The sequence below is a fragment of the Ambystoma mexicanum genome, chromosome 6p (assembly GCF_040938575.1).
Source record: "Ambystoma mexicanum isolate Mex_15411 chromosome 6p, UKY_AmexF1_1, whole genome shotgun sequence".
Classification (NCBI taxonomy): Eukaryota; Metazoa; Chordata; class Amphibia; order Caudata; family Ambystomatidae; genus Ambystoma; species Ambystoma mexicanum.
The window spans coordinates 621,073,966-621,094,269 of NC_090935.1; the positions used below are offsets into that span (position 1 = coordinate 621,073,966).

Below are 20,304 nucleotides of genomic sequence, written 5' to 3' on the forward strand. Positions count from 1 at the left end.
TGTATGTTTACAATGCTTCATTAGATACATGACTTTTAGCAAGATTGTGAATGTTGAAAAGTGTTGTGTGTTAGGCATTTTGGATTTTTTGGGAACAAAGCAAAGGGCAATTGTAGGCACATTTTGGGGTTTCACTTGCAAAGTGCTGCTTTTCTCTCTGCACTCTGCTTGCTGGTTATGGAGCCCACTGGCACATTTCTGCAGGATGTGCTCTATTCCACTGCACATGAACCATGGGTGGCAGGTCGTGCATCCCTCTTTTTGTGTGCTGAGGCACACGGTTTTTGTAGGTTTTTGGCATGCACAAGGGTTTTGCCACTATTGTTGCTGTCTCTTTCCCCACAACTGGCAGGGTGATGCCGCATAGCATAGCGCAGTGGGTCAATATATCCCACATCCACCCCGGCCAAGTTACGAGAAAAATCGGAGAAACAAAGGCCGTAGGAAGAGAAGCAGGCTCATTAGGCACAGCCAAAGATGCCGTCAACCGCTTCGTCAACATCTTTGGGTACTGACCCAATGAGAATGGTCCCTACAGCGCAGAATGTATCCATGCCTACCAGGCGCGACACGGCCGCCGAGGCAGCGGCGAAGTCTGCAGGCACCCCTAGGGGGGAAAGGCACCGGTTCATGTCCAAGTAGATGGCCCTCAGGAGGGAAAATTGGAGGAGAGGAGGCCCCAAAGCAGCCCTCCAAGGATTACGTTCAGCCAAAGAACATCTCCTCCACGGACAACGATGACCAAGCCTCTGTCCATACAGTCCACAAGGATGATGTCGGCGCAGCGTCTAGCACTCCATCATTCCCTCCACAGACGAGGGACATATCCATGGGCATCCTGTCAACTCTCCACACCCTAGTGATGGAGATTCAGCAAAGGTTGCCTCCATAACCAGCGCCTGTTGTACCGCAGGCCCCTGACCAGCCTCCACGTAAGAAGAGGAAGCATCACCTGACGCTGCCGCATCAGCCTCCTCCGTCACGTCGTGTCCCGACTCCACCGGCGTGCACAGATACACGTACGGAGACGGCCACGGGAACCGATGAAGATGCGGACTTTGTGCCGGCAGACGACGGATCGTCTCACCTGGACGCCCCTCATAGAGGCTCTCCACCAGATGAGGTGGGATCATTCCACTCGATCTCCAGCACCTCTGAGCTGTTCCAGCTGGTACCCAAGGAAACCAAGAAGGAGGGTTTCCTATATAAATGTGATGGGAGTCCAAGAGGAAGACTATCATGGCTGTTCTGTTTTTGGATGACATTTGGGAGGAAGGCCTAGCCCTCATTAAAAACCCATGTACAGCTCCAACCAAACGGGACTAGTTGGAAAAGAACTACAGGGTACTGGACTCAGCACCCAAGTGCTTGAGGTCACAACTGTTGCAAGAAAACGTTCAGCCAACACGTCCTCCGCATAATGAGTACACCTGGACAGCAAGGGGAAGATTGATGCCATGGGAAAGAGAGTCCTTTACGCAGCAACATCCACAATCAAAGCGGCTAATGGTCTGTCTATCTTGCCCTGATATCACCAGGAGCTTTGGTACAAGCTGGGCCTTATCCTGGAATTCCTCCCTGACGAAAAGAAAACTGAGGCTCTCGCCCTCTTCCAGGAAGGAGAGGTGGAGTTAGACCATGCCATTACGGTGGCAGTGGACATCGCTGACACAGGCTTCCGACAAATGGGAAACTGAGTTTGCTTTCGTCGGCAGGGATGGTTGAAGGCCACTAACTTTTGCCAGGAGTTTTAGGTGCTGGACATGCCTTTCCATGGCAAAAATCTGTTCGGGAAGGCGGTCGATGTTAGGCAGAATTGCATGCAGTACCCTCTGGGACCACCACATACAATTAGGACTACAGGTGTAAGCAAAACCAACCTTTGGTATAAGTCTGTACTATCAGTTTTGTGGTAGCGAGCTGAGCAGCCAGGCTTATCTCAAGAGGCTATGTGAGCAGTACAACACAGAGGTCTTACAATCACAGTAGTTCAAGTAGACACTCTGAAGGTTTCTTGGTAAAACACTTATTAATTTATTACACAATCATTTAGAAAACATTCACTAGAAGGAGGCAACTTAATATTATACACAAACACACTTCAATAGCAAACCAATAAGTTTCTGAACAAAATAGTCTCCCCTCAAATAGGAGTAAAATGGCATTTCAGTTTTAATGGGAGCAAAAAGGCACAAGTTAGCAGACTAGATCACAAATACTTTCTTAGGCAGTGCAAATAGTTATAGTTCACTAGAGGACTCGATTCAGTTCAATAGGCCTAGGCCAAAGTCAATGAACTAATGTCTTGGATAGGAAAGAGTAGTTCTTGAAGTAAACGGTAAAGTCTTTGCCAAATTTCTCAGAAGTAGTTTGTACAAAAATGAATCATATGTTGGGTCACAGGATCATTAGGCCTGCAAGTTGGGAAAGTTCCACGAACATTCACCGCAAAAGAAGCGTTCTCTCAATAGGGTTGGCACAGTACCTTAGTATGAAGCAAAAGATGCAGCTGAAGACGTTGGTTCCTGGCAGTTCCTGCAGATCTCACTGTTCTGAGCCTTAGTCATGGGGACACAAGGGAGGACTTCGGGGGACTCTTGCACTGCATGGGATTGTCGGAAAACGCTGACAAAATGGAGTCACTTCAGTTCGAGTAGTTGTTCATGAAGCACACAATCTGGTGTCCTTCCCCCTGGTTAATCCTAACCAGCTCTGAGAATGGTATCCAGGTGCCTTACGAGTTGATTGGTCCCACCAACTCAAAGGAAGAAGTAGTCCTTGAAGGGGCTTCTCTGTCGAGGTGAACCTGGCACTTTGGACCTGCAGCAGGGCTTCACCGGGCAAACCAACGGTCCAGGAGTTGCAGCAGTCGTCCTCTTCCACCTCTTCTTCGGTTCTTTCGTTCCAGTGGTCGACTCTGCTTTCCAGTCCAAGAGACTCGCCTTTTAAACAGTTTTCTCCCATTCATTCCAGCCTGGCTGCCACTCACCCAGCAGGGTGGCTGTCCTTGCCGGACAGTAAGCTGGCCAATCACGCCAGAGTGCATTTGGGTCTCCAAGGAGACCAAGCACAGGGAGCTTTGGGCACCTCCCTCACTTCCTGCCCAACCCAGACACTCAGATGCCAGAGGCGGCTTCAGTCCTGAAGCCTGCCAAAGGCATAGAAACAAAGGGACCAAACCTAGATTGGCACGTAGAGACAAACTCTAGAAGGACCTTTCCAAAAAGAAATGGCGGAAAAAGAAGACCGGGACCTGTTTAAACAAAGGGGCTTAAGGCAGCATCTTGAAAAACATGGCTCCCGTGATTTTTAGCTACCGGTGTTCGTGGTCGGGAAAAATCGTGGTAGTTCGTTGTAAAACCACTGCCGTCAGCCATTTCGATAGAAAAGGGTAGCATTTGACTGCTACATGAGTTTCTAGACACAGGGGATAATAGGTAACCCCTCCAGCACTCTATAGGAAGATGTGTGCTGGGTCTAGGAATTTAAAAAGACTAGTAGTCAATTTAACCTTGCATTCTCTGGGAAACAGTAGTTTATCCCAGAGAAGGTATTTAAACCTTTTGGAAGTCTAAAAGACTTCCCTGTTTCACTGCACTGAGGGTGCTGCGTGACACCAATAAAAAAGATGATGCCTATGGAGTTGTTTAAAACTCCATAAGCAAATAAATAAACACAGAATACAAACAGAATTAAAAAGTTAAAAGCCCCAAAGTTTAGCAAAAGAGCTGGAGGGCTCTAAGGTAGAAGGAATTGGCACATTTATGAGAAGTCTTCCTAACAGTCGACGAATCCCTTCAAGCCATAAAAACGGACACGCAGACGGCACGGTCCCTTGACACTCTGCAGTAGCATTGCTCGTCTTTTTGCTCCTTAAGGGGAAAATCGTCCAAGGGATACTCTACATCGTACAGGCAACCTCCCCGATCCTCCAGGCAGGAAGCCTAAAGGGGTTACTCCCAGGAACGAGTGGCGGCATCAATCACAGGGCAGGGTGCTGGCGCACAAGCAAGTCTGAATAGGCCAAGACATCGGCCCCCACTCTTGCACCCCGGTGGGAGGATGGTGGACCAGGTTTGTCAGCGAGTGGAAGATCACTACTGACAGATGAGTGCTGGACGCTCTTGCCGAGGAACACACCTTGGAGTTCCAACGCAGTTACCCTCGTATTCCACTGGTTCCCTGTCAGGAGCAGCACATTCCTCAGCTCCTGGAAGAAGTGCGAGCCATGTTACGGAAATGGCCGATAGAGCTCGTTCCCCAACGGCGCTGGGGCTCGAGTCTATTCCAGATACTTTCTGTTCAGAAAGAAGATGGGGGTGTTGGAGACCCATACTGGGCCTACGCCGTCTACTTGAAATCCCAAAAATTCAGGATGGTCCCATTGCAACATGTGCTCGGCCAACTGGAGGAAGGGTATTTCTTGACGTTATTGGACCTAGAGGATGCGTACTTCCATATCCCCATCCACAGCAAACATCAGAAGTTCCTATGGTTCGTGGTACAAGGCCAACACTACCAGTTCAAGGCCCTACCTTTTGACTTAAAGTCGGCCCCAAGGGTGTTCACAAAATACCTGGCCCCAGTGTCGGCCCTCCTGCGTCTGCAGGGCGTACACGTATACCTGTACCTGGACGATTGGCTGATACAAGCCCACGCTCGGGAACTAGCCGAGGAGCACTCGGAGACCGCCCTTCTACTGACAGAGCTGGGGTTTTCCATAAACTATACAAAATCCTGCTTAACGCCATCACAGAACGCACTGTTCCTCAGTGCCATATTCAACACAGTGGCTTGCCTGGCATCCCCGTCGGAGGAGAGGCTATCAGCCATTGAAGGGAAGGTACAGCGCACAGGCTGCCGTTGGCGAAGACGGTCCCGGTTGCATATACCTTGTCTGTCTCTGCAGGTTGCAGATGAAACCCCTACAGGAATTCTTGGGTACACGTTGGATACAAGTGTCAAGGAATTTTGCTGACAAGATCCCCTCAATGAGGAGTTCCGGCAGGCGAGCGAGTGGTGGGTGGTACGCTCCAACATCGTTGGGGGACGTGATTTCAAACCCTGCCATACCAGGAGACGGTGACCACGGACGCCTCTTTGGAAGGTTGGGGAGCTCACACCAGACATCTACACACCAGAGTGCTGTGACTTCTGGAGGAGAAGGATCTGCACCTCCACATCCTGAAGTTACGGGCAGTGTTCTGGGCCCTCAAGTCTTTCCTGCTGTCTCTGAGAGGCAAGGTGGTGAGGATCTTCACGGACAACACCACCACCATGTTGTACATCAGGAAGCAGGGGGGCACTCGATCCCCAGCGCTCTGCAGGGAAGCTCGGGACTTGTGGCATTGGGCCATCGGATAGGGGATGATCCTCGTCCCGTTCCACCTGGCAGGCGTCAAGAACACCATCGCCAACTCCCTCAGGGAGCTGCACTCCTGCCATGTGTGGGAACTTCAGTAGGATCAGGTGGACCATCTGTTTGTCAAATGGGGCAGACCTCTGATTGATCTTTTTGCCACGGCGGCAAACTCAAAAGGCCAGAAGTTTGCCTGCAGATTCCACCAAGAGAGGAGCATGGGGGACTTGTTCTCCTTTGTGTGGGAAGGTCTGTTTCTGTATGCTTTTCCCCCATTTCCTCTCCTGCTATGTGTGATCAACACACTCGCAGTGTCAATGAAGGATGATACTCATCGCCCGGACATGGCCGAGGCAGATTTGGTATCCAGACCTACTCAACCTGTCAGTGTCGCCTTCTGTCAAGTTGCCGGTACTTCGGGATCTTCTCACCAGAGAGAGAGAGAGGCTAATCCTTCATCACAACCTAGGATCCCTGAACCTGAAGGCATGACTCCTGCAGCCTTAGAGTTTGGAGGTTTTTAGCTGCCAGCGGACTGCAGGGAGGGCCTCGCCAAAGCCAGGACATCTTCGCCTCTAAAATGCTACAGTCATAAGTGGAAGCGTTTTGCTATGTGGTGCCGGGTGCAGAAGATTACCCCTCTGAGGGTCATGGCCCCACAGATTCTTCCATACTTTCTTTCCTTGGAAAAAGCTGGGCTGGCTCACGCATCCATCAAGGTACAACTAGCGGCCATCTCACGCTACACCAGACCCCAGGAAGGTCCTCACTGTGGTCCCACAGACTCGTCAAGGAGTTTCTCAAGGGGCTTTTTCTATCTTTCCCACCTGTGAAGTCCTCTGCCCCAGCATGGAAACTCAACGTGGTCCTGACAAGACTCATGGGGGCACCTTTCGAACCTATGCATCAAGCCCCACTCCAGTTTCTGTTGTGGAAGACTGCATTCATTGAGGCCATCTTCCTAGCCAGACAAGATCCAGGCCCTAACCTGCAAGCTGCTGTATCTGACTTTCCACGAATCGAGGGTGGTGCTGCACATGCATCCCACTTTCATGCCAAATGTTTTGTCGGAATTCCACCACAACAAGCCTTTCGTGTTGCCTGTTTTCTTCCCAAACCCTTTGTCACTGGCAGAGAGGACCTTGCATTTGCTGGATGTTGCTCATGCCTTGATGTTCTATGTGGCATGCACCAAATGTTTTTGGAAAACTTCTCAATTGTTTATGAACTTTGGACCTGTGAATCATGGGAAGGCTTTGTCCAAGGCTTCCATCTCAAAATGGCTCTCCAGCTGCATCATGCACTGTAATAGGCCGGCTAACCGGCCTCTACCGGGCTGTCCGAGCGCCCACTTCACTAGAGCGATCGCTGCGACAACGGCCTTCCTTTCTGGTGTGCCCTTGCTCAACATCTGTAGGGCTGCAATATGGAGGTCCATGCATAACTTCACAAAGTTCTACTGCGTCAACAGGGATTCCAGGGAGGAGCCCAGAGTCGGCCAGGCAGTGCTGCACAACCTGTTCGCTTGAGGTGAGTCTGGGGTAAGTGTTAATTGCTTCTGTTGAGCCTTGCCACCTCCTGCTGTTGTGTAATGTGTACTGCTGTGTATTTGTTACATATGAGCATGTGAATCGATGCCAGACCCCATGCTGAAGAAGGTTTAAGTTGCTTACCTGTAACTATTGTTCTCCAGCATGGGTCTGGCATGGAATCACATTCAATCCCTCCCTCCGGCCCCTCTGCTGCTCTTCTTGGTCATACTGCCACTTTACGTGCTTACCAAATTTGAAGATGGCTGCCAGAGGCAGGGTTTAGGGAGAGAACTGTCAGTGGGTGGGGGCAGTATGACACAGAGGAAAGTGATTGGTTTAGAGGAGAAATACAGTTTTAAAGTGAATTGAAACAGTTTATTCTTTTACTGAGGATTCCCAGCGTGATGAAGGGGAATATGCATGAGCAGGTGAATCCATTCCAGACCCATGCTGGAGAACATTAGTTACAGGTAAGTAACTTAAACCTTTCCTTTCCTCCAGATTCTGCCTTACTGAGCAATCTAGCTTTTGTTGTACAACTGCCAGATAGTCACCCTCGGTTGGCGTTTTGGCTCCTGCACACTAATTTTGCTTGTTACTCACTGGGGTTCCACACCCTGTTTGGTCCTGTCTTGCCTTATCGAAGGATCCTCTAGGTTTTCTTATTGAGATAATACCCTTAAAGCTAGTGATGATCTGGGGGGGGGGGGGATTCATTGTCTACCTTCTTGGAGCCCTACTTCACAGAATCGTTGGTGGTACCCGGCCTCCATGGTCGACCCAGCATCCTCACCCACGTTTGTACAGTGCTCAGTTAAATAGTGAAAAAAGTTTAAGAATGTGTTCACACCTTAGCTCATGTTACTTATATCTTGTAAGGTAAAGGACACAAAAAGCCTTTATCAAACTTTTGTTAAATTATTACAGTATTTGTAGCCTAAATTATTACAGTATTTGTAGCCATCGATATTTTCAAATTGACACCATTGTTATTGACAACTGTGATTGTATCCTTAGCACTTAATAGAAAAAGTATTTTTGGCAATATATAGTTCAGGGTCATATTTCTTGTAGCTATATTTACAGAAAGCATTTTGTGTAGTACAAATAACTCTCCTCTTTTATTTTTCAGAATGAAGAAACTGAAGTGCTTTTTTCAAAAACACCCAATTCGTCGCAAGATCTTCCTAGTCCTGTCCGCAGTGTGGCTGGTCTTGCTTTTGCAGTGTCTAAAAAGTAGCCCTGTGTTCTTCTCTTCAGGGGAAATCTACTTAGTCGAGCCTGAGCTGAGCTGCTCTGACATAGTTAAAAATAGTTACAATGCTCTTGCTAGCTGTCGCCTCAACTGTTCAAAGATTTATGAATTAGACCCATTTGAGATTGGTAAAAGTTTAGAAGTAAGAAGAAAGAAGATAGTTGATTTAGAGGATGAAGACGTTTTAGCTCTGACAAGTGACTGCCAGGTGTATAGAAATGTTAGACAGCACTACCTAAAGCCTGTGTCACTAAATGAAGTAAACTTTCCCTTGGCCTATTCTTTAGCTGTTCACAAAGATGCAATCAGTGTTGAAAGGCTCTTGCGTACAATCTACAGTTCATCAAATATTTATTGCATTCATTATGACATAAAATCATCATCTACTTTCAAAGAAGCCATGGAAAACTTAGCACTTTGCTTGCCTAACGTGTTTATTGCATCTAAACTTGAGACCGTGACTTATGCACACATTTCCAGGCTCCAAGCAGATATGAATTGTTTATCAGACTTAAAGACAAGTTCTGTTCCATGGAAATATGTAATTAACTTGTGTGGGCAAGATCTCCCCCTGAAGTCAAACTTTGAGCTTGTTGCAGAGTTGAAGAAACTGGAAGGTGCAAACATGTTGGAGTCTGTGAGACCAAGTAGTGTTAAAAAAGAGCGATATACCTTCCACCATGAATTGACAGAAGGCTACGACTATATTCAGATGCCTTCAAAAACGAGTGTTCCCAAAGATCCGCCACCGCATAATATTGAGATGTTTGTCGGAAGTGCCTATTTCATTTTAAGTAGACTATTCATTGAATATATTTTCAAAAGTTCTGTCGTAAAAGACTTTTTTGTTTGGTCTGAAGACACTTTTTCCCCAGATGAACATTTTTGGGCAACACTTGTCCGCATGCCAGGGGTACCTGGGGGCTTTCCAGTGTCTGAGGCTGATATCACTGATCTTCAGAGTAAAACACGTCTGGTTAAATGGAGTTACCTAGAAGAGTATCTGTATCCCCTTTGTACAGGGGAACACGTTCGCAGTGTGTGCATCTACGGAGCTGGGGAACTGAGATGGCTTTTGAAGTACGGACACTGGTTTGCAAATAAGTTTGATCCTAAGGTTGATCCCATATTAATCAAATGTTTGATGGAGAAACTTGAAGAACAACAGAGGGAATGGTGTAATTTGTCTTCAGATTCTTTTTTTTTACAAATAATTAATACCCCACCTACACTGTGAATAAATCCAGACGCAATAGAAGTTTACAATTAATTAGAATTTTGAAGAAGTGACCAAAGGATCGTTTGATACTGTAAATTACTGATTGTTTCTTTCATAATTAAGCAGAAATAGTCTGCATGTGATCAAGGATTTGTATTGTACAATGTTTGGCGTTTAATAGGGTACTAATGTGGTTTTTGGTTCGCTCTGTATTGAAATGTTTCAATTAAGAAATGTGCCAACTGTGCAGAAGGTATTATGGCCTCTGTGACAGTGCATAACCTTATCGCCCATTTGCACAAAAAATACACAAATCCTTAAATATAGAGATCCCACATGCTCACACATTTGTTTATGCAGGGCGTAGAACTCGTATGCAAAACGGCTTTGTTTGTGTTCCTGTGCCAAAATATGGATATTGTATATGCCTACTTAAAAAGCAAACTCATTCCCCTGTGATTCAGTCCTTGGGAGTAACACTAAAATAACTTCCTACTCTCACGCCTAGCCTACAATTACGTTTCAGATTTATAGGTTACTCTTTTGTATGTTACTCCAAGTTGAGTCAACGTCTCTTCTTAGAATGAAGCACAGCACATGATTGTGCACTTATTTTGTTGTGAAAGAGCCAGTGCATCCTGCCTTCACATGCTTCACAAAGTGTTTAATGCAAGAGGTTGGAAGGGTCTGAAAATATCATTTTGGCTTACTGTGAAGAACATTCTGAGGTTGGGTTTCTTGGTATACAAATGCTGTTAGTGGTGCTACTACTAATTGCACCTGTAGAAAGAATTTATTTTCAAGTAATACTAGTTACAAGCAAAAAATGTCTCATCTGTCTGGTTTTATAGTTAAAGGCTAATTTGTAGTTGGTTTCTTTGGGAAGGTTTTGGTATGTGCCTTCCTCCTTAATATATCAAGGGCATATTTCACACATTTTCTTGTTCATTCTTCAAACTAACCTTACATCGATATTGGAGAATGGACCAAACATATTTTGCGATCACTATGGAAGCACCTAATGACTCTTTCTCAGTGGGGTTGCCTAAAGGTTTATCCTCACATGTATTTTCATAAAGTGATAATTTGCTGTATTTCCTTTTGTTGTTACTGAAAACCCATCAATATTATGGTTGGTTTAAAAAAAAAAAAAGCTCACAAATAAGCCCTTCTTTAATTTGCTCCATAAATCTTATCACCAAAAACCAATGTCAGCTCTAGTACAGCAAGATTTCCTGGTTTACGTTGTGGCCCTGGCTCCAGTGAATTTGAAGAAATATTATTTAATCCATGTTTATATGATATGTTGACTAAATGGGTCGTAAATTGTAAAAAGTGTAGATCAGTTTAAGAGCAAGATAGTTGTTGGAAATTAGCCTCACTTTACATTATGAATAATATTTATTATACAATTTCTGTTCCTTTCAATGAAGCAAATTAGATCTTTTTTTCTTAAATTGGTTGAAAGTAGAGACCTTGTTACATCCCTTTTGGAGGTTTAAAAATAATCTTACAATTCCAGGGGCTCCTGCTCTTTACTGGGACCTGCCATCTAATATTATGGGGAATGCACATTCTCCATACATGTTTAGTACATAGGAGTCTTGATTATCTTTAAAGATAAAGTCTAGTATTGCGCTTTACTTCCTCTAGTCACGATCTTCAGCAGAAAATGAACAAAACACAGTAGTAACTAAGTTTCACCAAAAAACTGAGACACTTTCTTTGTTTCAAATACTTAGTATTAGCTTCAGTAGTTCAGTCCATGAGACAATAGTCTTAGACCTCTTGTCCTGTCAGTTTATCATCTTTCTTTTGATGTGAATCACCACATCACAGCACATTGAACTCCAAACCAGATGTAGAAATCCTCCAGACCACTAACAAAGACTCCTCTCAAACAACAGCTAAAACCAAACAAACCTTTGGAACCACTTTATAAAGACTTTGCCTCCATGCGTAGAAGAAAAAGAGAGGAATCGGAACAAGTAAAGTTTTAACTGACACCCACCTCAGTCTCTGCAAATAAATCTGCACTTCCATCCTGCTATGTGCTCTAATAACACCAGAGATGACATCGTCAATATAATAACACTTACAAGATTAACAGGGCATAATGCTGGTCTCTGTCTTTAATATAACAAAGACTCCTGTGTTGCATCAGCAATATGCATTCTGTGGCAAGACTGGACGTGTGTATTATGATTTTGCAGGAGATCAAACATATGAGCATAGTTAATTTGCCAAACAAGAATTTAAAACGGAGATGCCCATTATCTGGTCAGCCGAGCAAAAACCTGTGCACAGTTTGTCTGACTGGGACCCTTCAACTTTAAGCAGACGACTCAAAAGAACATGATTTCAGACAGGTGCATTCTCAGTTCATGACCAGTTGAAATAGCCCATTGGGAAAGGAAATGGTGTCCAACTCTTTTTCCTGAGCAGACAAGGTCTCCAAAAAGGGGCCAGCATTCACAACAGACATGGAAGCTGGGTCATTAGCCAGAAGCACACACCAGCCATTTAGACCACCCAGAAGGTTGTATAACTGCACTGTTGAGAATAATTCTTAATGAGTGCCACAGTGACATCTGAAAGGCCTGGTACTCTCCAACGTGCTCCAAAATCACCCCTGACATCTGGACAAGTGAGCCATTCACTATTAAAAGATGGGTCCTGGCCAATAGATCTAACAGAAGATTTGGCCACTAGGAAAGATGAATTGGAAAATGTCTCTGTCCCTGGGACATTGCAATAGGTACATTATTTTAGTGTGCAGACTGCAGCGGTCTAATATTTTGTTTGATCAGGACCAACATGTTCCCCTTATAGGGTTCTTTTGCCCCCCCTTCCCCAAACCCTCTGAAGAGGTTTCCCCAAGGGTTGGAATGTGTTTGCCAACCTTCCGTGGAGTCAACTCAGACTTGAACTGACCTAAAACCTTTGGTACTAAGTGAGAAGATGAGTGCCAAACCCATTAACCATATGGACCAGGATAGCTCCCAAAGAGAATTGAAGCACATATTGGACTTCATGACAAGTTTTCCGGTGCAGAAAGCTCGCCAGCACCCTTTTTTCCAGACCGGCAAACTATGTGTTTGCCTCCCAGAGGTGCCTGACAGATCTGTCCCAGCTGGGCACAGCAGTCACGGTAAGCAAAGGCATCACGGGAGCACCGGTGCTTCCGTGTCCCTATTCCCATAGAATCCTATCGACTCTATGGGAATGGGGATTAACAAATTTACTGGCGCCTGACTTCCCGGCCGTCAGACTCGTAATGAGCTGGTGGCACCGGGAAGTCAGGTGCCGGTTAATGTTTATAGGTTGAGCGGCAACCCCCCGGTAGCACCAGCAGGGTTACTGCCAGACCCGTCATGAGGCCCATTGTTAATATTATTCAATCATGACAAATCCAGTCCTAAATTGAGAAATTGGATAAGCTTGAAGTTAGATGAAAACCAGGCTTGGCGTTTCTCCCAGCAGTGATTATCAGGCCACTTTAGGATGATCTGTAGCTACAGAGGAAACAAGCTTAGTCACCATCATGTGCTGTTCCTGAGAATGAAGCCGTCTTGAAAAATAACAGCATGCCTGCTTGCACTTTATGTCAACAAGACTCTGATAAAGTCTTTTAGTGCAGCCTCTGGAGGTGCCTTGCTCGAACAATCCTAGCATCAGCTTGGCAGTGCCCTACGTATAGATGTGGTTCAACAAGTGTGCTGAGGAAAGTGCATCGAGATCATCACTCCTCTGCTCAGTTTCTGGACCACCTAAAAGACCCACAAATGCTGAAGGGGAGTGATGGAGTCATAGCATGACATGAGATGGAGAGCTCGCACCAGTTGACGTGCACTTGAGCTTGCAAGGACGTTGGGTGCACAGGTGCATGCTAGGTGTTATGCTATAGATGACAAGGACATAAGTGCTCAAGCCAGTATTACTAACCAAGCCCTTAATTAGAAAAAAGAATCCGCACCAAAATGATGATCAGTGGTGTGTATAAATTGATAAATAGAAGCAAAGAAATTGGAGGATCAACTAACATTTCCCTTAGCCATAGACTATGACTTTATGTTTGCACTTGCTATTGAAGTTGGAACATTTATTTGAAACTATTAGTGTTTGCAGTTTTTCTTTGAAATGTATTTCTTGTTACACTTTGTTGCTTTGCTGCGCAATGTATGTTTTAAAGAAAACGAAGAATAAAACTTGATTCTGGTCTTGTGAGGGAATATAAATAGGCTTCCAGCTTTTATGATCACTTGTATACCCCAATTTACTGTGGTTTCTCTCTTGTTTTCAATATTTTCTTATTGATTTGTAATAACAAACACAATAATAATGAAAGCACATTGTTCTAAAAATCGAACCGAGAGGCCAAAAACACACTGTATCTCATACGATATTACTGGCAAAAGTAACTTGCAAAAAACTCCCACACAGATTTTCAGTAGAAATAATGCAACGTTAGACAGAAGTTGGTACGTGTAACAACAGTTTTGGGGTCACTCAATGTTTGTTTATATTGTGCCGGATCCCGGATGCAATACTAACCCGTTTATCCTAAATCCTAGCAAATTGTAGGGACAAGCCCTGAGTCTGTGGTTTCTCTATGTTGACCATGGTTTATCTATAACATTACCGTGGTGTTCCCCATGGATTCTACAATGACCTTCTCATTGCCCTTAATGTATCAGATTAACCACACTACATCACCCTGGTAGCCCGTTTTCTATGCTGTTTAGGATTTGATGTCGATGGGGTTTTTCTTTGTTTTGAGAACAGTGCTTGAAAGTGAATTGGTTTCAATAAAGTTAAAACTGAAAGCTGACGCGGCCAGCGCTGTTACGCTGACGTGGAATTACCCACGTTTTGTAAACCTGCTTTTTTACCTTTTAGACCATAAAAAGCACAACAGGGATTTTGGTGGTTGTACTTTAAGTAATGTTTGTTGGCCCCTCATACACTTTGGAAAGTTCTGCACATATTCTGACTCAATATTTTTGAGTCAAATAAAAACGACATGAATTTGATAAAAACTCAAATAGAACAAAAGTTACAGACAATTTTATGATGTGTTACTTGCATTTCATGATGTCCATTTTAACAAATTAGTAGTATCACATTTGGAATTATAAAGGGATTATGTGCAAACAAGTCTTGCCCATCTCATGGCTTGCCTGCAGTAGCATTACTTCCCACTTTGTTTTTGTTTGTTTTACAGGTACCATTGTGTACTTGTCATAGGACATTTGCTACCTCATTAGTTTAATTAAATGTTTATGCGCCAATGAGACCAATCAAAAATGCCTTAAAGGTAAATATTTGCCTTTGTAGTCAAAACCTGTGTCCTAGAATTTGAAGGGGGAAATATAGTTTTCAGGGCATTGCAAATAGCTAATGTTTTTATATGCCGCATAATGCTGAAAAAGAATTTAACGGCTGTGCCGTCAGTCATTCTCTAAAATGTCTTCTTTACTAAACGTATGCACTTACATCTCATTTGTTTTTGCCCAAGAGGCTACCAAACAAGTTTCATTTGTATAAACTTCAAAATGTGTTTTAATTACAAAAAAAAAATGTTTTCAAAAATGTTTTCAGATTATATAGTCGAAGGAACGCTATGGCGATGAAAGGGTTATAGGATCATTTTTAAGATTTACTAAATATTGCTAGTGTGCATTTGTCAAATTGGCATACTTTTTGTCGTAATTTCACCCGTTTACGTTTTGGATGATTTTCGGTGCCAAAGTTGGTCTCAAAGGAAATTTAGTTCAGCGATAAGTAAAGGGGGTAGTGGCCGGGTGAAATCTGCATACAATCTGTAGGATTTTGCTAATTCACAATCTTTGGTCACATGAAGTAGGACCAGAAACACTGACAGCAAAAGGTAACCCAACTGCTAGGACACGTGTATAATGTTTCACTGCCTGTTAGTTTATTTTGCGAATTCGAAGAAATCACGTTTTATAGGGGTAATTGATGCATTATTCACCCTTGGTGAATGGAAGAGATAGGATTTTATTTTTATTCTTGGGTATGTTTTATTTTTTTAATGTAAGTTTTCTAAGAATTGTAATTTATCAAATTGTTTATTTAAGTTCAAATCCCAAAATGTGTGTTTTCAAACAAAAATTACATATTCATCATGGAACGTTTTTTCATGGTTTTTGGTAAGAAAATATTGTGGGGATTTACATAATAAATGAGTTTGATTAAATAAAATGTGTGCTTTCTTTTGTGGCCATCGGAATAATCCCATCTCCTCTTCTCCAGCATGGGGTCTGGCATGGATTCACATGCTCATGAATATTCCTCGTCGTCAGGGTGGGAATCCTCGGTAAAGAAAAAATCAGTATCAGTTTCGTTTCTGATCTGTCTTTCTTAGTAGTAACCAACCACTGATCTCTGGGTCATACTCCCCCCAGCCAATGACTGCCCTCTCCCTAAGCCCCGCCTCTGGCAGCCATCCTCAGATTTTTACCGCACGCTCAAGTGTTGGGAGTCCTCGTGTTTAGCTCTCGAGTTTTTTACTGCGTTTTCACGTTTTTTCAGGAGAATTCTCATTTTTTCGGTTTAACCGATCCTCAAGCTCCACCTTTTCTACTTCCGATAACGGGGATCGGTTTTGGAATTCTTCTACGCCTCTCAAGGGTGAAGTTTTCGTCGAGTTTACACTTCTTGGAGGATTCCGGAAGATCTGCAGCCTACCTCAAGACATGGCCCAGGACAAAGGGAGCTCGACGCCCGGATCCAAGCTGTTCAGGAACTGCCCTGGATGTGGATTATATAACGTTTTCAAGGAGGATGAGCATTCGCGATGTCTCTACTGCCTCCATGGGGACAAGACGCACGTGGAGAAGGACTGTGCGTTCTGCAAGAACCTTTCGGAACGGACCAAACAAGATCGTCGTTCCTGCCTCGCCACCTGGCTGGAGAAGGGCACAGCAAGTGAGAAGGCGAAGAAGAAGTCTGAGCAGGCTTCTAAGTCCTTTGAGGGCGCCCCGGCGACGGGGGCCCAACAGAAGGCCAAGCACCACGAGTCCGCAGGCTCCGGGAGCGCCGAAAGGTCGGGTTCTTCGGTTGCCAAGCAGGGCGCTACTTCCCCGGCACGTTCGACCACGAGCCAGTGCTCTGGGTCGGGGAAGAGGAAGTCCGAGAACCCGGGTAGGCTGCTGTAGCGGACCTGGTCGATCTCGAAGGGGGAGCGAGGCGTTGACCCTCCCCCCCACGGTGAAGGCCCAGGACGCACCTAAGGTGGTGAGGGCCTTGATCCACCCGGCTAAGGCATCTACCGAAGTGGTCTCTGCGACCCTGGCGGAGCCGGCTGAGACTACGCCAATGGAAACGGCCTCTGGGCCCAGAGTATCCCTGCCGCCGCAGAGGGAATCCTCTTTCCAGCCCATCGCTAAGACCCCCGTGAAGCCCCCGGCTGAAAAAGAGGGGGGGCGGTGGCCGTTACAGACTCGGAATCAGCCTCTGAGTAGGAACTGGTGGAGACCGAGAGGGGCCTCAACGAAAGGTCCATAGGCCTCAACGAGAGGTTCATACACCTCAACGAGAGGTTCCAGAAGGTTCGATCCCAGGGGACGGTCCCTGCTGACGTGATCGATGATAGCAATGAGGACGACGAACAGGGCCCACTGGGGCGGCCATCCCGTCCGTCGCAGCCATTGCCCGAGCCCCAGGATAGCTCGGCGGCCATTTTGTTGGCAATCCAATCCTTATGTACCAAGATGAGGACGAGATTACCACACACCCCGACGGAGGACACAGAACTAGGCCCATCGGGAAGCCCTCCGAACAAGCGGAGGAGAGTCCACCCCGCTCCGCCCTTCGTGCCTGCGAGACCGGCGGACCCCTCATCCCCCTCGCCGGGAGAGGATACGGCGACCGATACGGCGACAGGGACGGACGACGACGGCGGCGATGACGCAGCGGACATCCCGTCGTCACCCCCCCTGCGGGCGTCCCCAGCTGACGAGGTTGGCTCTTTCCACGCCATGATAACCAGGGCATCCGAGCTCTTCGAGCTCTGCCCTGAGGAACAGAAAAAGGAGGGGTTTCTGTACCAGCGACGAGAGGCTAAGAGGAAGACGGTCCTCGCGGTGCCTTTACTCGACGACATCTGGGACGAGGGGCTTGCTGTCCTCAAGAACCCTGCCACGACACACGCCAAGAGGGACAGGTACGAGAAGAAGTACCGAGTCCCCGATGCCGCCCCCTTGTGCCTCAGGGCCCAGCCCACGCCGGACTCGGTCGTCTCGGCAGCGGCTAAAAAGGCGGCAGCGGACACGGCGGCTTCAACTTCCACCTCCCCGCCAGACAGCGAGGGTAAGAAGTTGGACTCTATGGGACGACGAGTCATCTCGTCGGCGGCGACGACGATTAAGGCAGCCAATGCCTTAGCGATCGTGGCCCACTACGACAGGGAGCTCTGGTTCAAGATAGCTCCCCTGCTAGATTTCCTGTCTGATGACAAAAGGGCGGAGGCCCTAGAGATTCTGCAGGAGGGCGAGGTGGCCTCGGATCACGCCATTATGGTGGCAACGGACATTGCCGATACCGGATTTCGCCAACTGGGCAACGGAGTTTGCCTCCGACGACGAGGATGGCTCAAGGCGACAGACTTTCGCCAGGACGTCCAGACCAGAGTGTTGGACATGACGTTCGACAGCAACAACCTCTTTGGTAAGGCAGTGGATGAGTCTCTACAGGCCATCAAGACCGACTCGGAGACGGCCTGGGCCCTTAGGGTGCTTCAGCAGCGACGGCCCTTTCGGAGCTCTGGAAGCAGACAGGGTGCCTCCAAAGGATCCAGCGGTGGCTCCTCTTCCCAGGAGGCCTACAGAGGTCGCGGCAAACAAGGGGGTTCCCGCCGTTGTCGCCAAGGAGGCAAGGCCGCCTCCAAGCAAGGCTGACCCGGCCGTGTTGTCGGGCCCCCACCGAAGCACCCCGGTCGGAGGCCGGCTGACGAAGTTCGTCGGCGTGTGGAAGTCCATCTCGACCGACTGTTGGGTGTTGGACACCCTGGCCAGCGGGCACTCGCTGGAGTGCCCTCGCATTCCTCCCGTGGCCAGGAAGGAAAATCACGTCCCTCAACTGCTGTTGGAGGTAAGAGCGATGCTCAAGAAAGGTGCCATCGAGCTTGTCCCCAGAAGGCTACGGGGCTCCAGAGTGTACTCGAGGTACTTCCTCGTCAGGAAGAAGACAGGCGGTTGGCGCCCCATCCTGGACCTGCGCAGCTTAAACAAGTACATCAAGGCGCAGAAATTCAGGATGGTCACACTCCAGCACGTGCTAGGACAGCTGGAGGAAGGCGACTTCCTATCGTCACTGGACCGGAAGGATGCTTACTTCCACATCCCCATTCTAAGAAGGCACAGTAAGTTCCACAGATTCATGGTTCAAGGACGCCACTACCAATTCAGAGCCCTACCGTTCGGATTAAAGTCGGCACCCAGGGTTTTCACCAAGTGCCTGGCACCAGTGGCGGCGCGGGTGCGCCTGCAGAGGATCCACGTCTACCCCTACCTGGATGACTGGCTAATCCGGGCAAGGTCAAGGGAACTCGCCGTCGATCATACGGCGAGGACTGTCCGGTTGCTCACGGAGCTGGGGTTCTCCATCAACTACCTCAAATCCCACCTGGTCCCGTCGCACTGTTTTTGGGACGAAGCTCGATACAGTAGAGCAATTGGCCTCCCCTTCAGAGGAGAGGACCAAAACCATCCTGGGCAAGGTACGGCGACTGTTAGCCACGGACGTGGCCAGGGTGAGGTCCATCAAGTCCCTTCTCGGGATGATGTCCTCATGCATCTACCTTGTACCCCTTTGCAGACTTCGGATGTGTCCGCTACAGGAGTTCCTCGACGCCTGCTGGTTTCAGGCGGGGGGCTGCTTCGAGGACAGGATCCCCCTCGACGAGGAGTTCCGTCGGGCGATCCTATGGTGGGGCACCCGGGTTCACATCACGATGGGCACGGACTTTCAAACCCAGGCGTTTCAGGAGACGGTGACTACGGACGCCTCTCTGGAGGGTTGGGGGGCCCACACCGGAGATCTCCACGCAAGAGGCCTTTGGCTCCCGGAGGAGAGGTCTCTTCACATCAACATCTTGGAGCTCCGTGCAGTGTTCTGGTCGCTCAAGTCGTTCCTCCCGTCCCTCAAGGACAAAGTGGTGAGGATCTTCACCGACAACACCAATACGATGTTTTACATACGGAAGCAGGGGGGCACCAGATCCCCAGCCCTATCCAAGGAGGTCCGGGATCTGTGGCACTGGGCCGTCGCCCAGGGGATGTTTCTGGTTCCCTTCCACCTGGCAGGAATAAAAAACACCATCGCCGACCCACTCAGCAGGGGGCTATGCTCGTGCCACGAATGGGAACTGCGCCAGGATCAAGTGGATCGACTCTTCCAACGATGGGGCAAACCCCAGATCGACCTGTTTGCGACAGTGACGAATTCCAAGTGCCAGAGTTTGCCAGCAGGTTCCCCCAGCCGAGGAGCATGGGCGATGCCTTCTCGTTCCCTTGGGACGGCCGGTTTCTATACGCGTTCCCTCCATTGCCGTTGTTGCTCCACCTCATCAACCAGCTCAAGAAGTCCAGGTGCAGGATGATCCTCGTCGCACCGGTGTGGTCGAGGCAGATCTGGTTCCTGGACCTTCTGGACTTGTCAACGTCCCCGCCAGTCAGGCTGCCGGCAGACGCGGATCTTTTTTCCAGAGAAGGAGGCGCCATTCTACACCACGACCCACAGTCGCTGAACTTGTAGGCCTGGCTCAAGCAGCACTAGAGTTTGGAGGGTACGATATCCCGGCTGATTGCAGAGAGGTTCTTGTAAAGGCCAGGGCGTCCTCAACTCTCAAGTGTTACGGTCATAAATGGAAGAGGTTCTCTGTCTGGTGCCGTGCACAGAAGATTAACCCTATGCG

The 20,304-nt window shown here is 47.5% G+C and overlaps 1 protein-coding gene across 3 annotated transcripts in view; it reads left to right on the top strand.

Moving 5' to 3' along the window:
* GCNT4 (glucosaminyl (N-acetyl) transferase 4) overlaps positions 1-15,590 on the top strand; it is a 406,879-nt gene extending 391,289 nt beyond the window's left edge. For all 3 annotated transcript variants that reach the window (XM_069627474.1, XM_069627473.1, XM_069627475.1), the window contains one exon: positions 8,024-15,590. In XM_069627474.1, coding sequence (XP_069483575.1) covers positions 8,025-9,383 — 1,359 coding nt within the window. In that variant the 5' untranslated portion in view covers position 8,024 and the 3' untranslated portion in view covers positions 9,384-15,590. The remainder of the gene's footprint in view (positions 1-8,023) is intronic.
* The last annotated feature ends 4,714 nt before the right edge of the window (positions 15,591-20,304 follow it).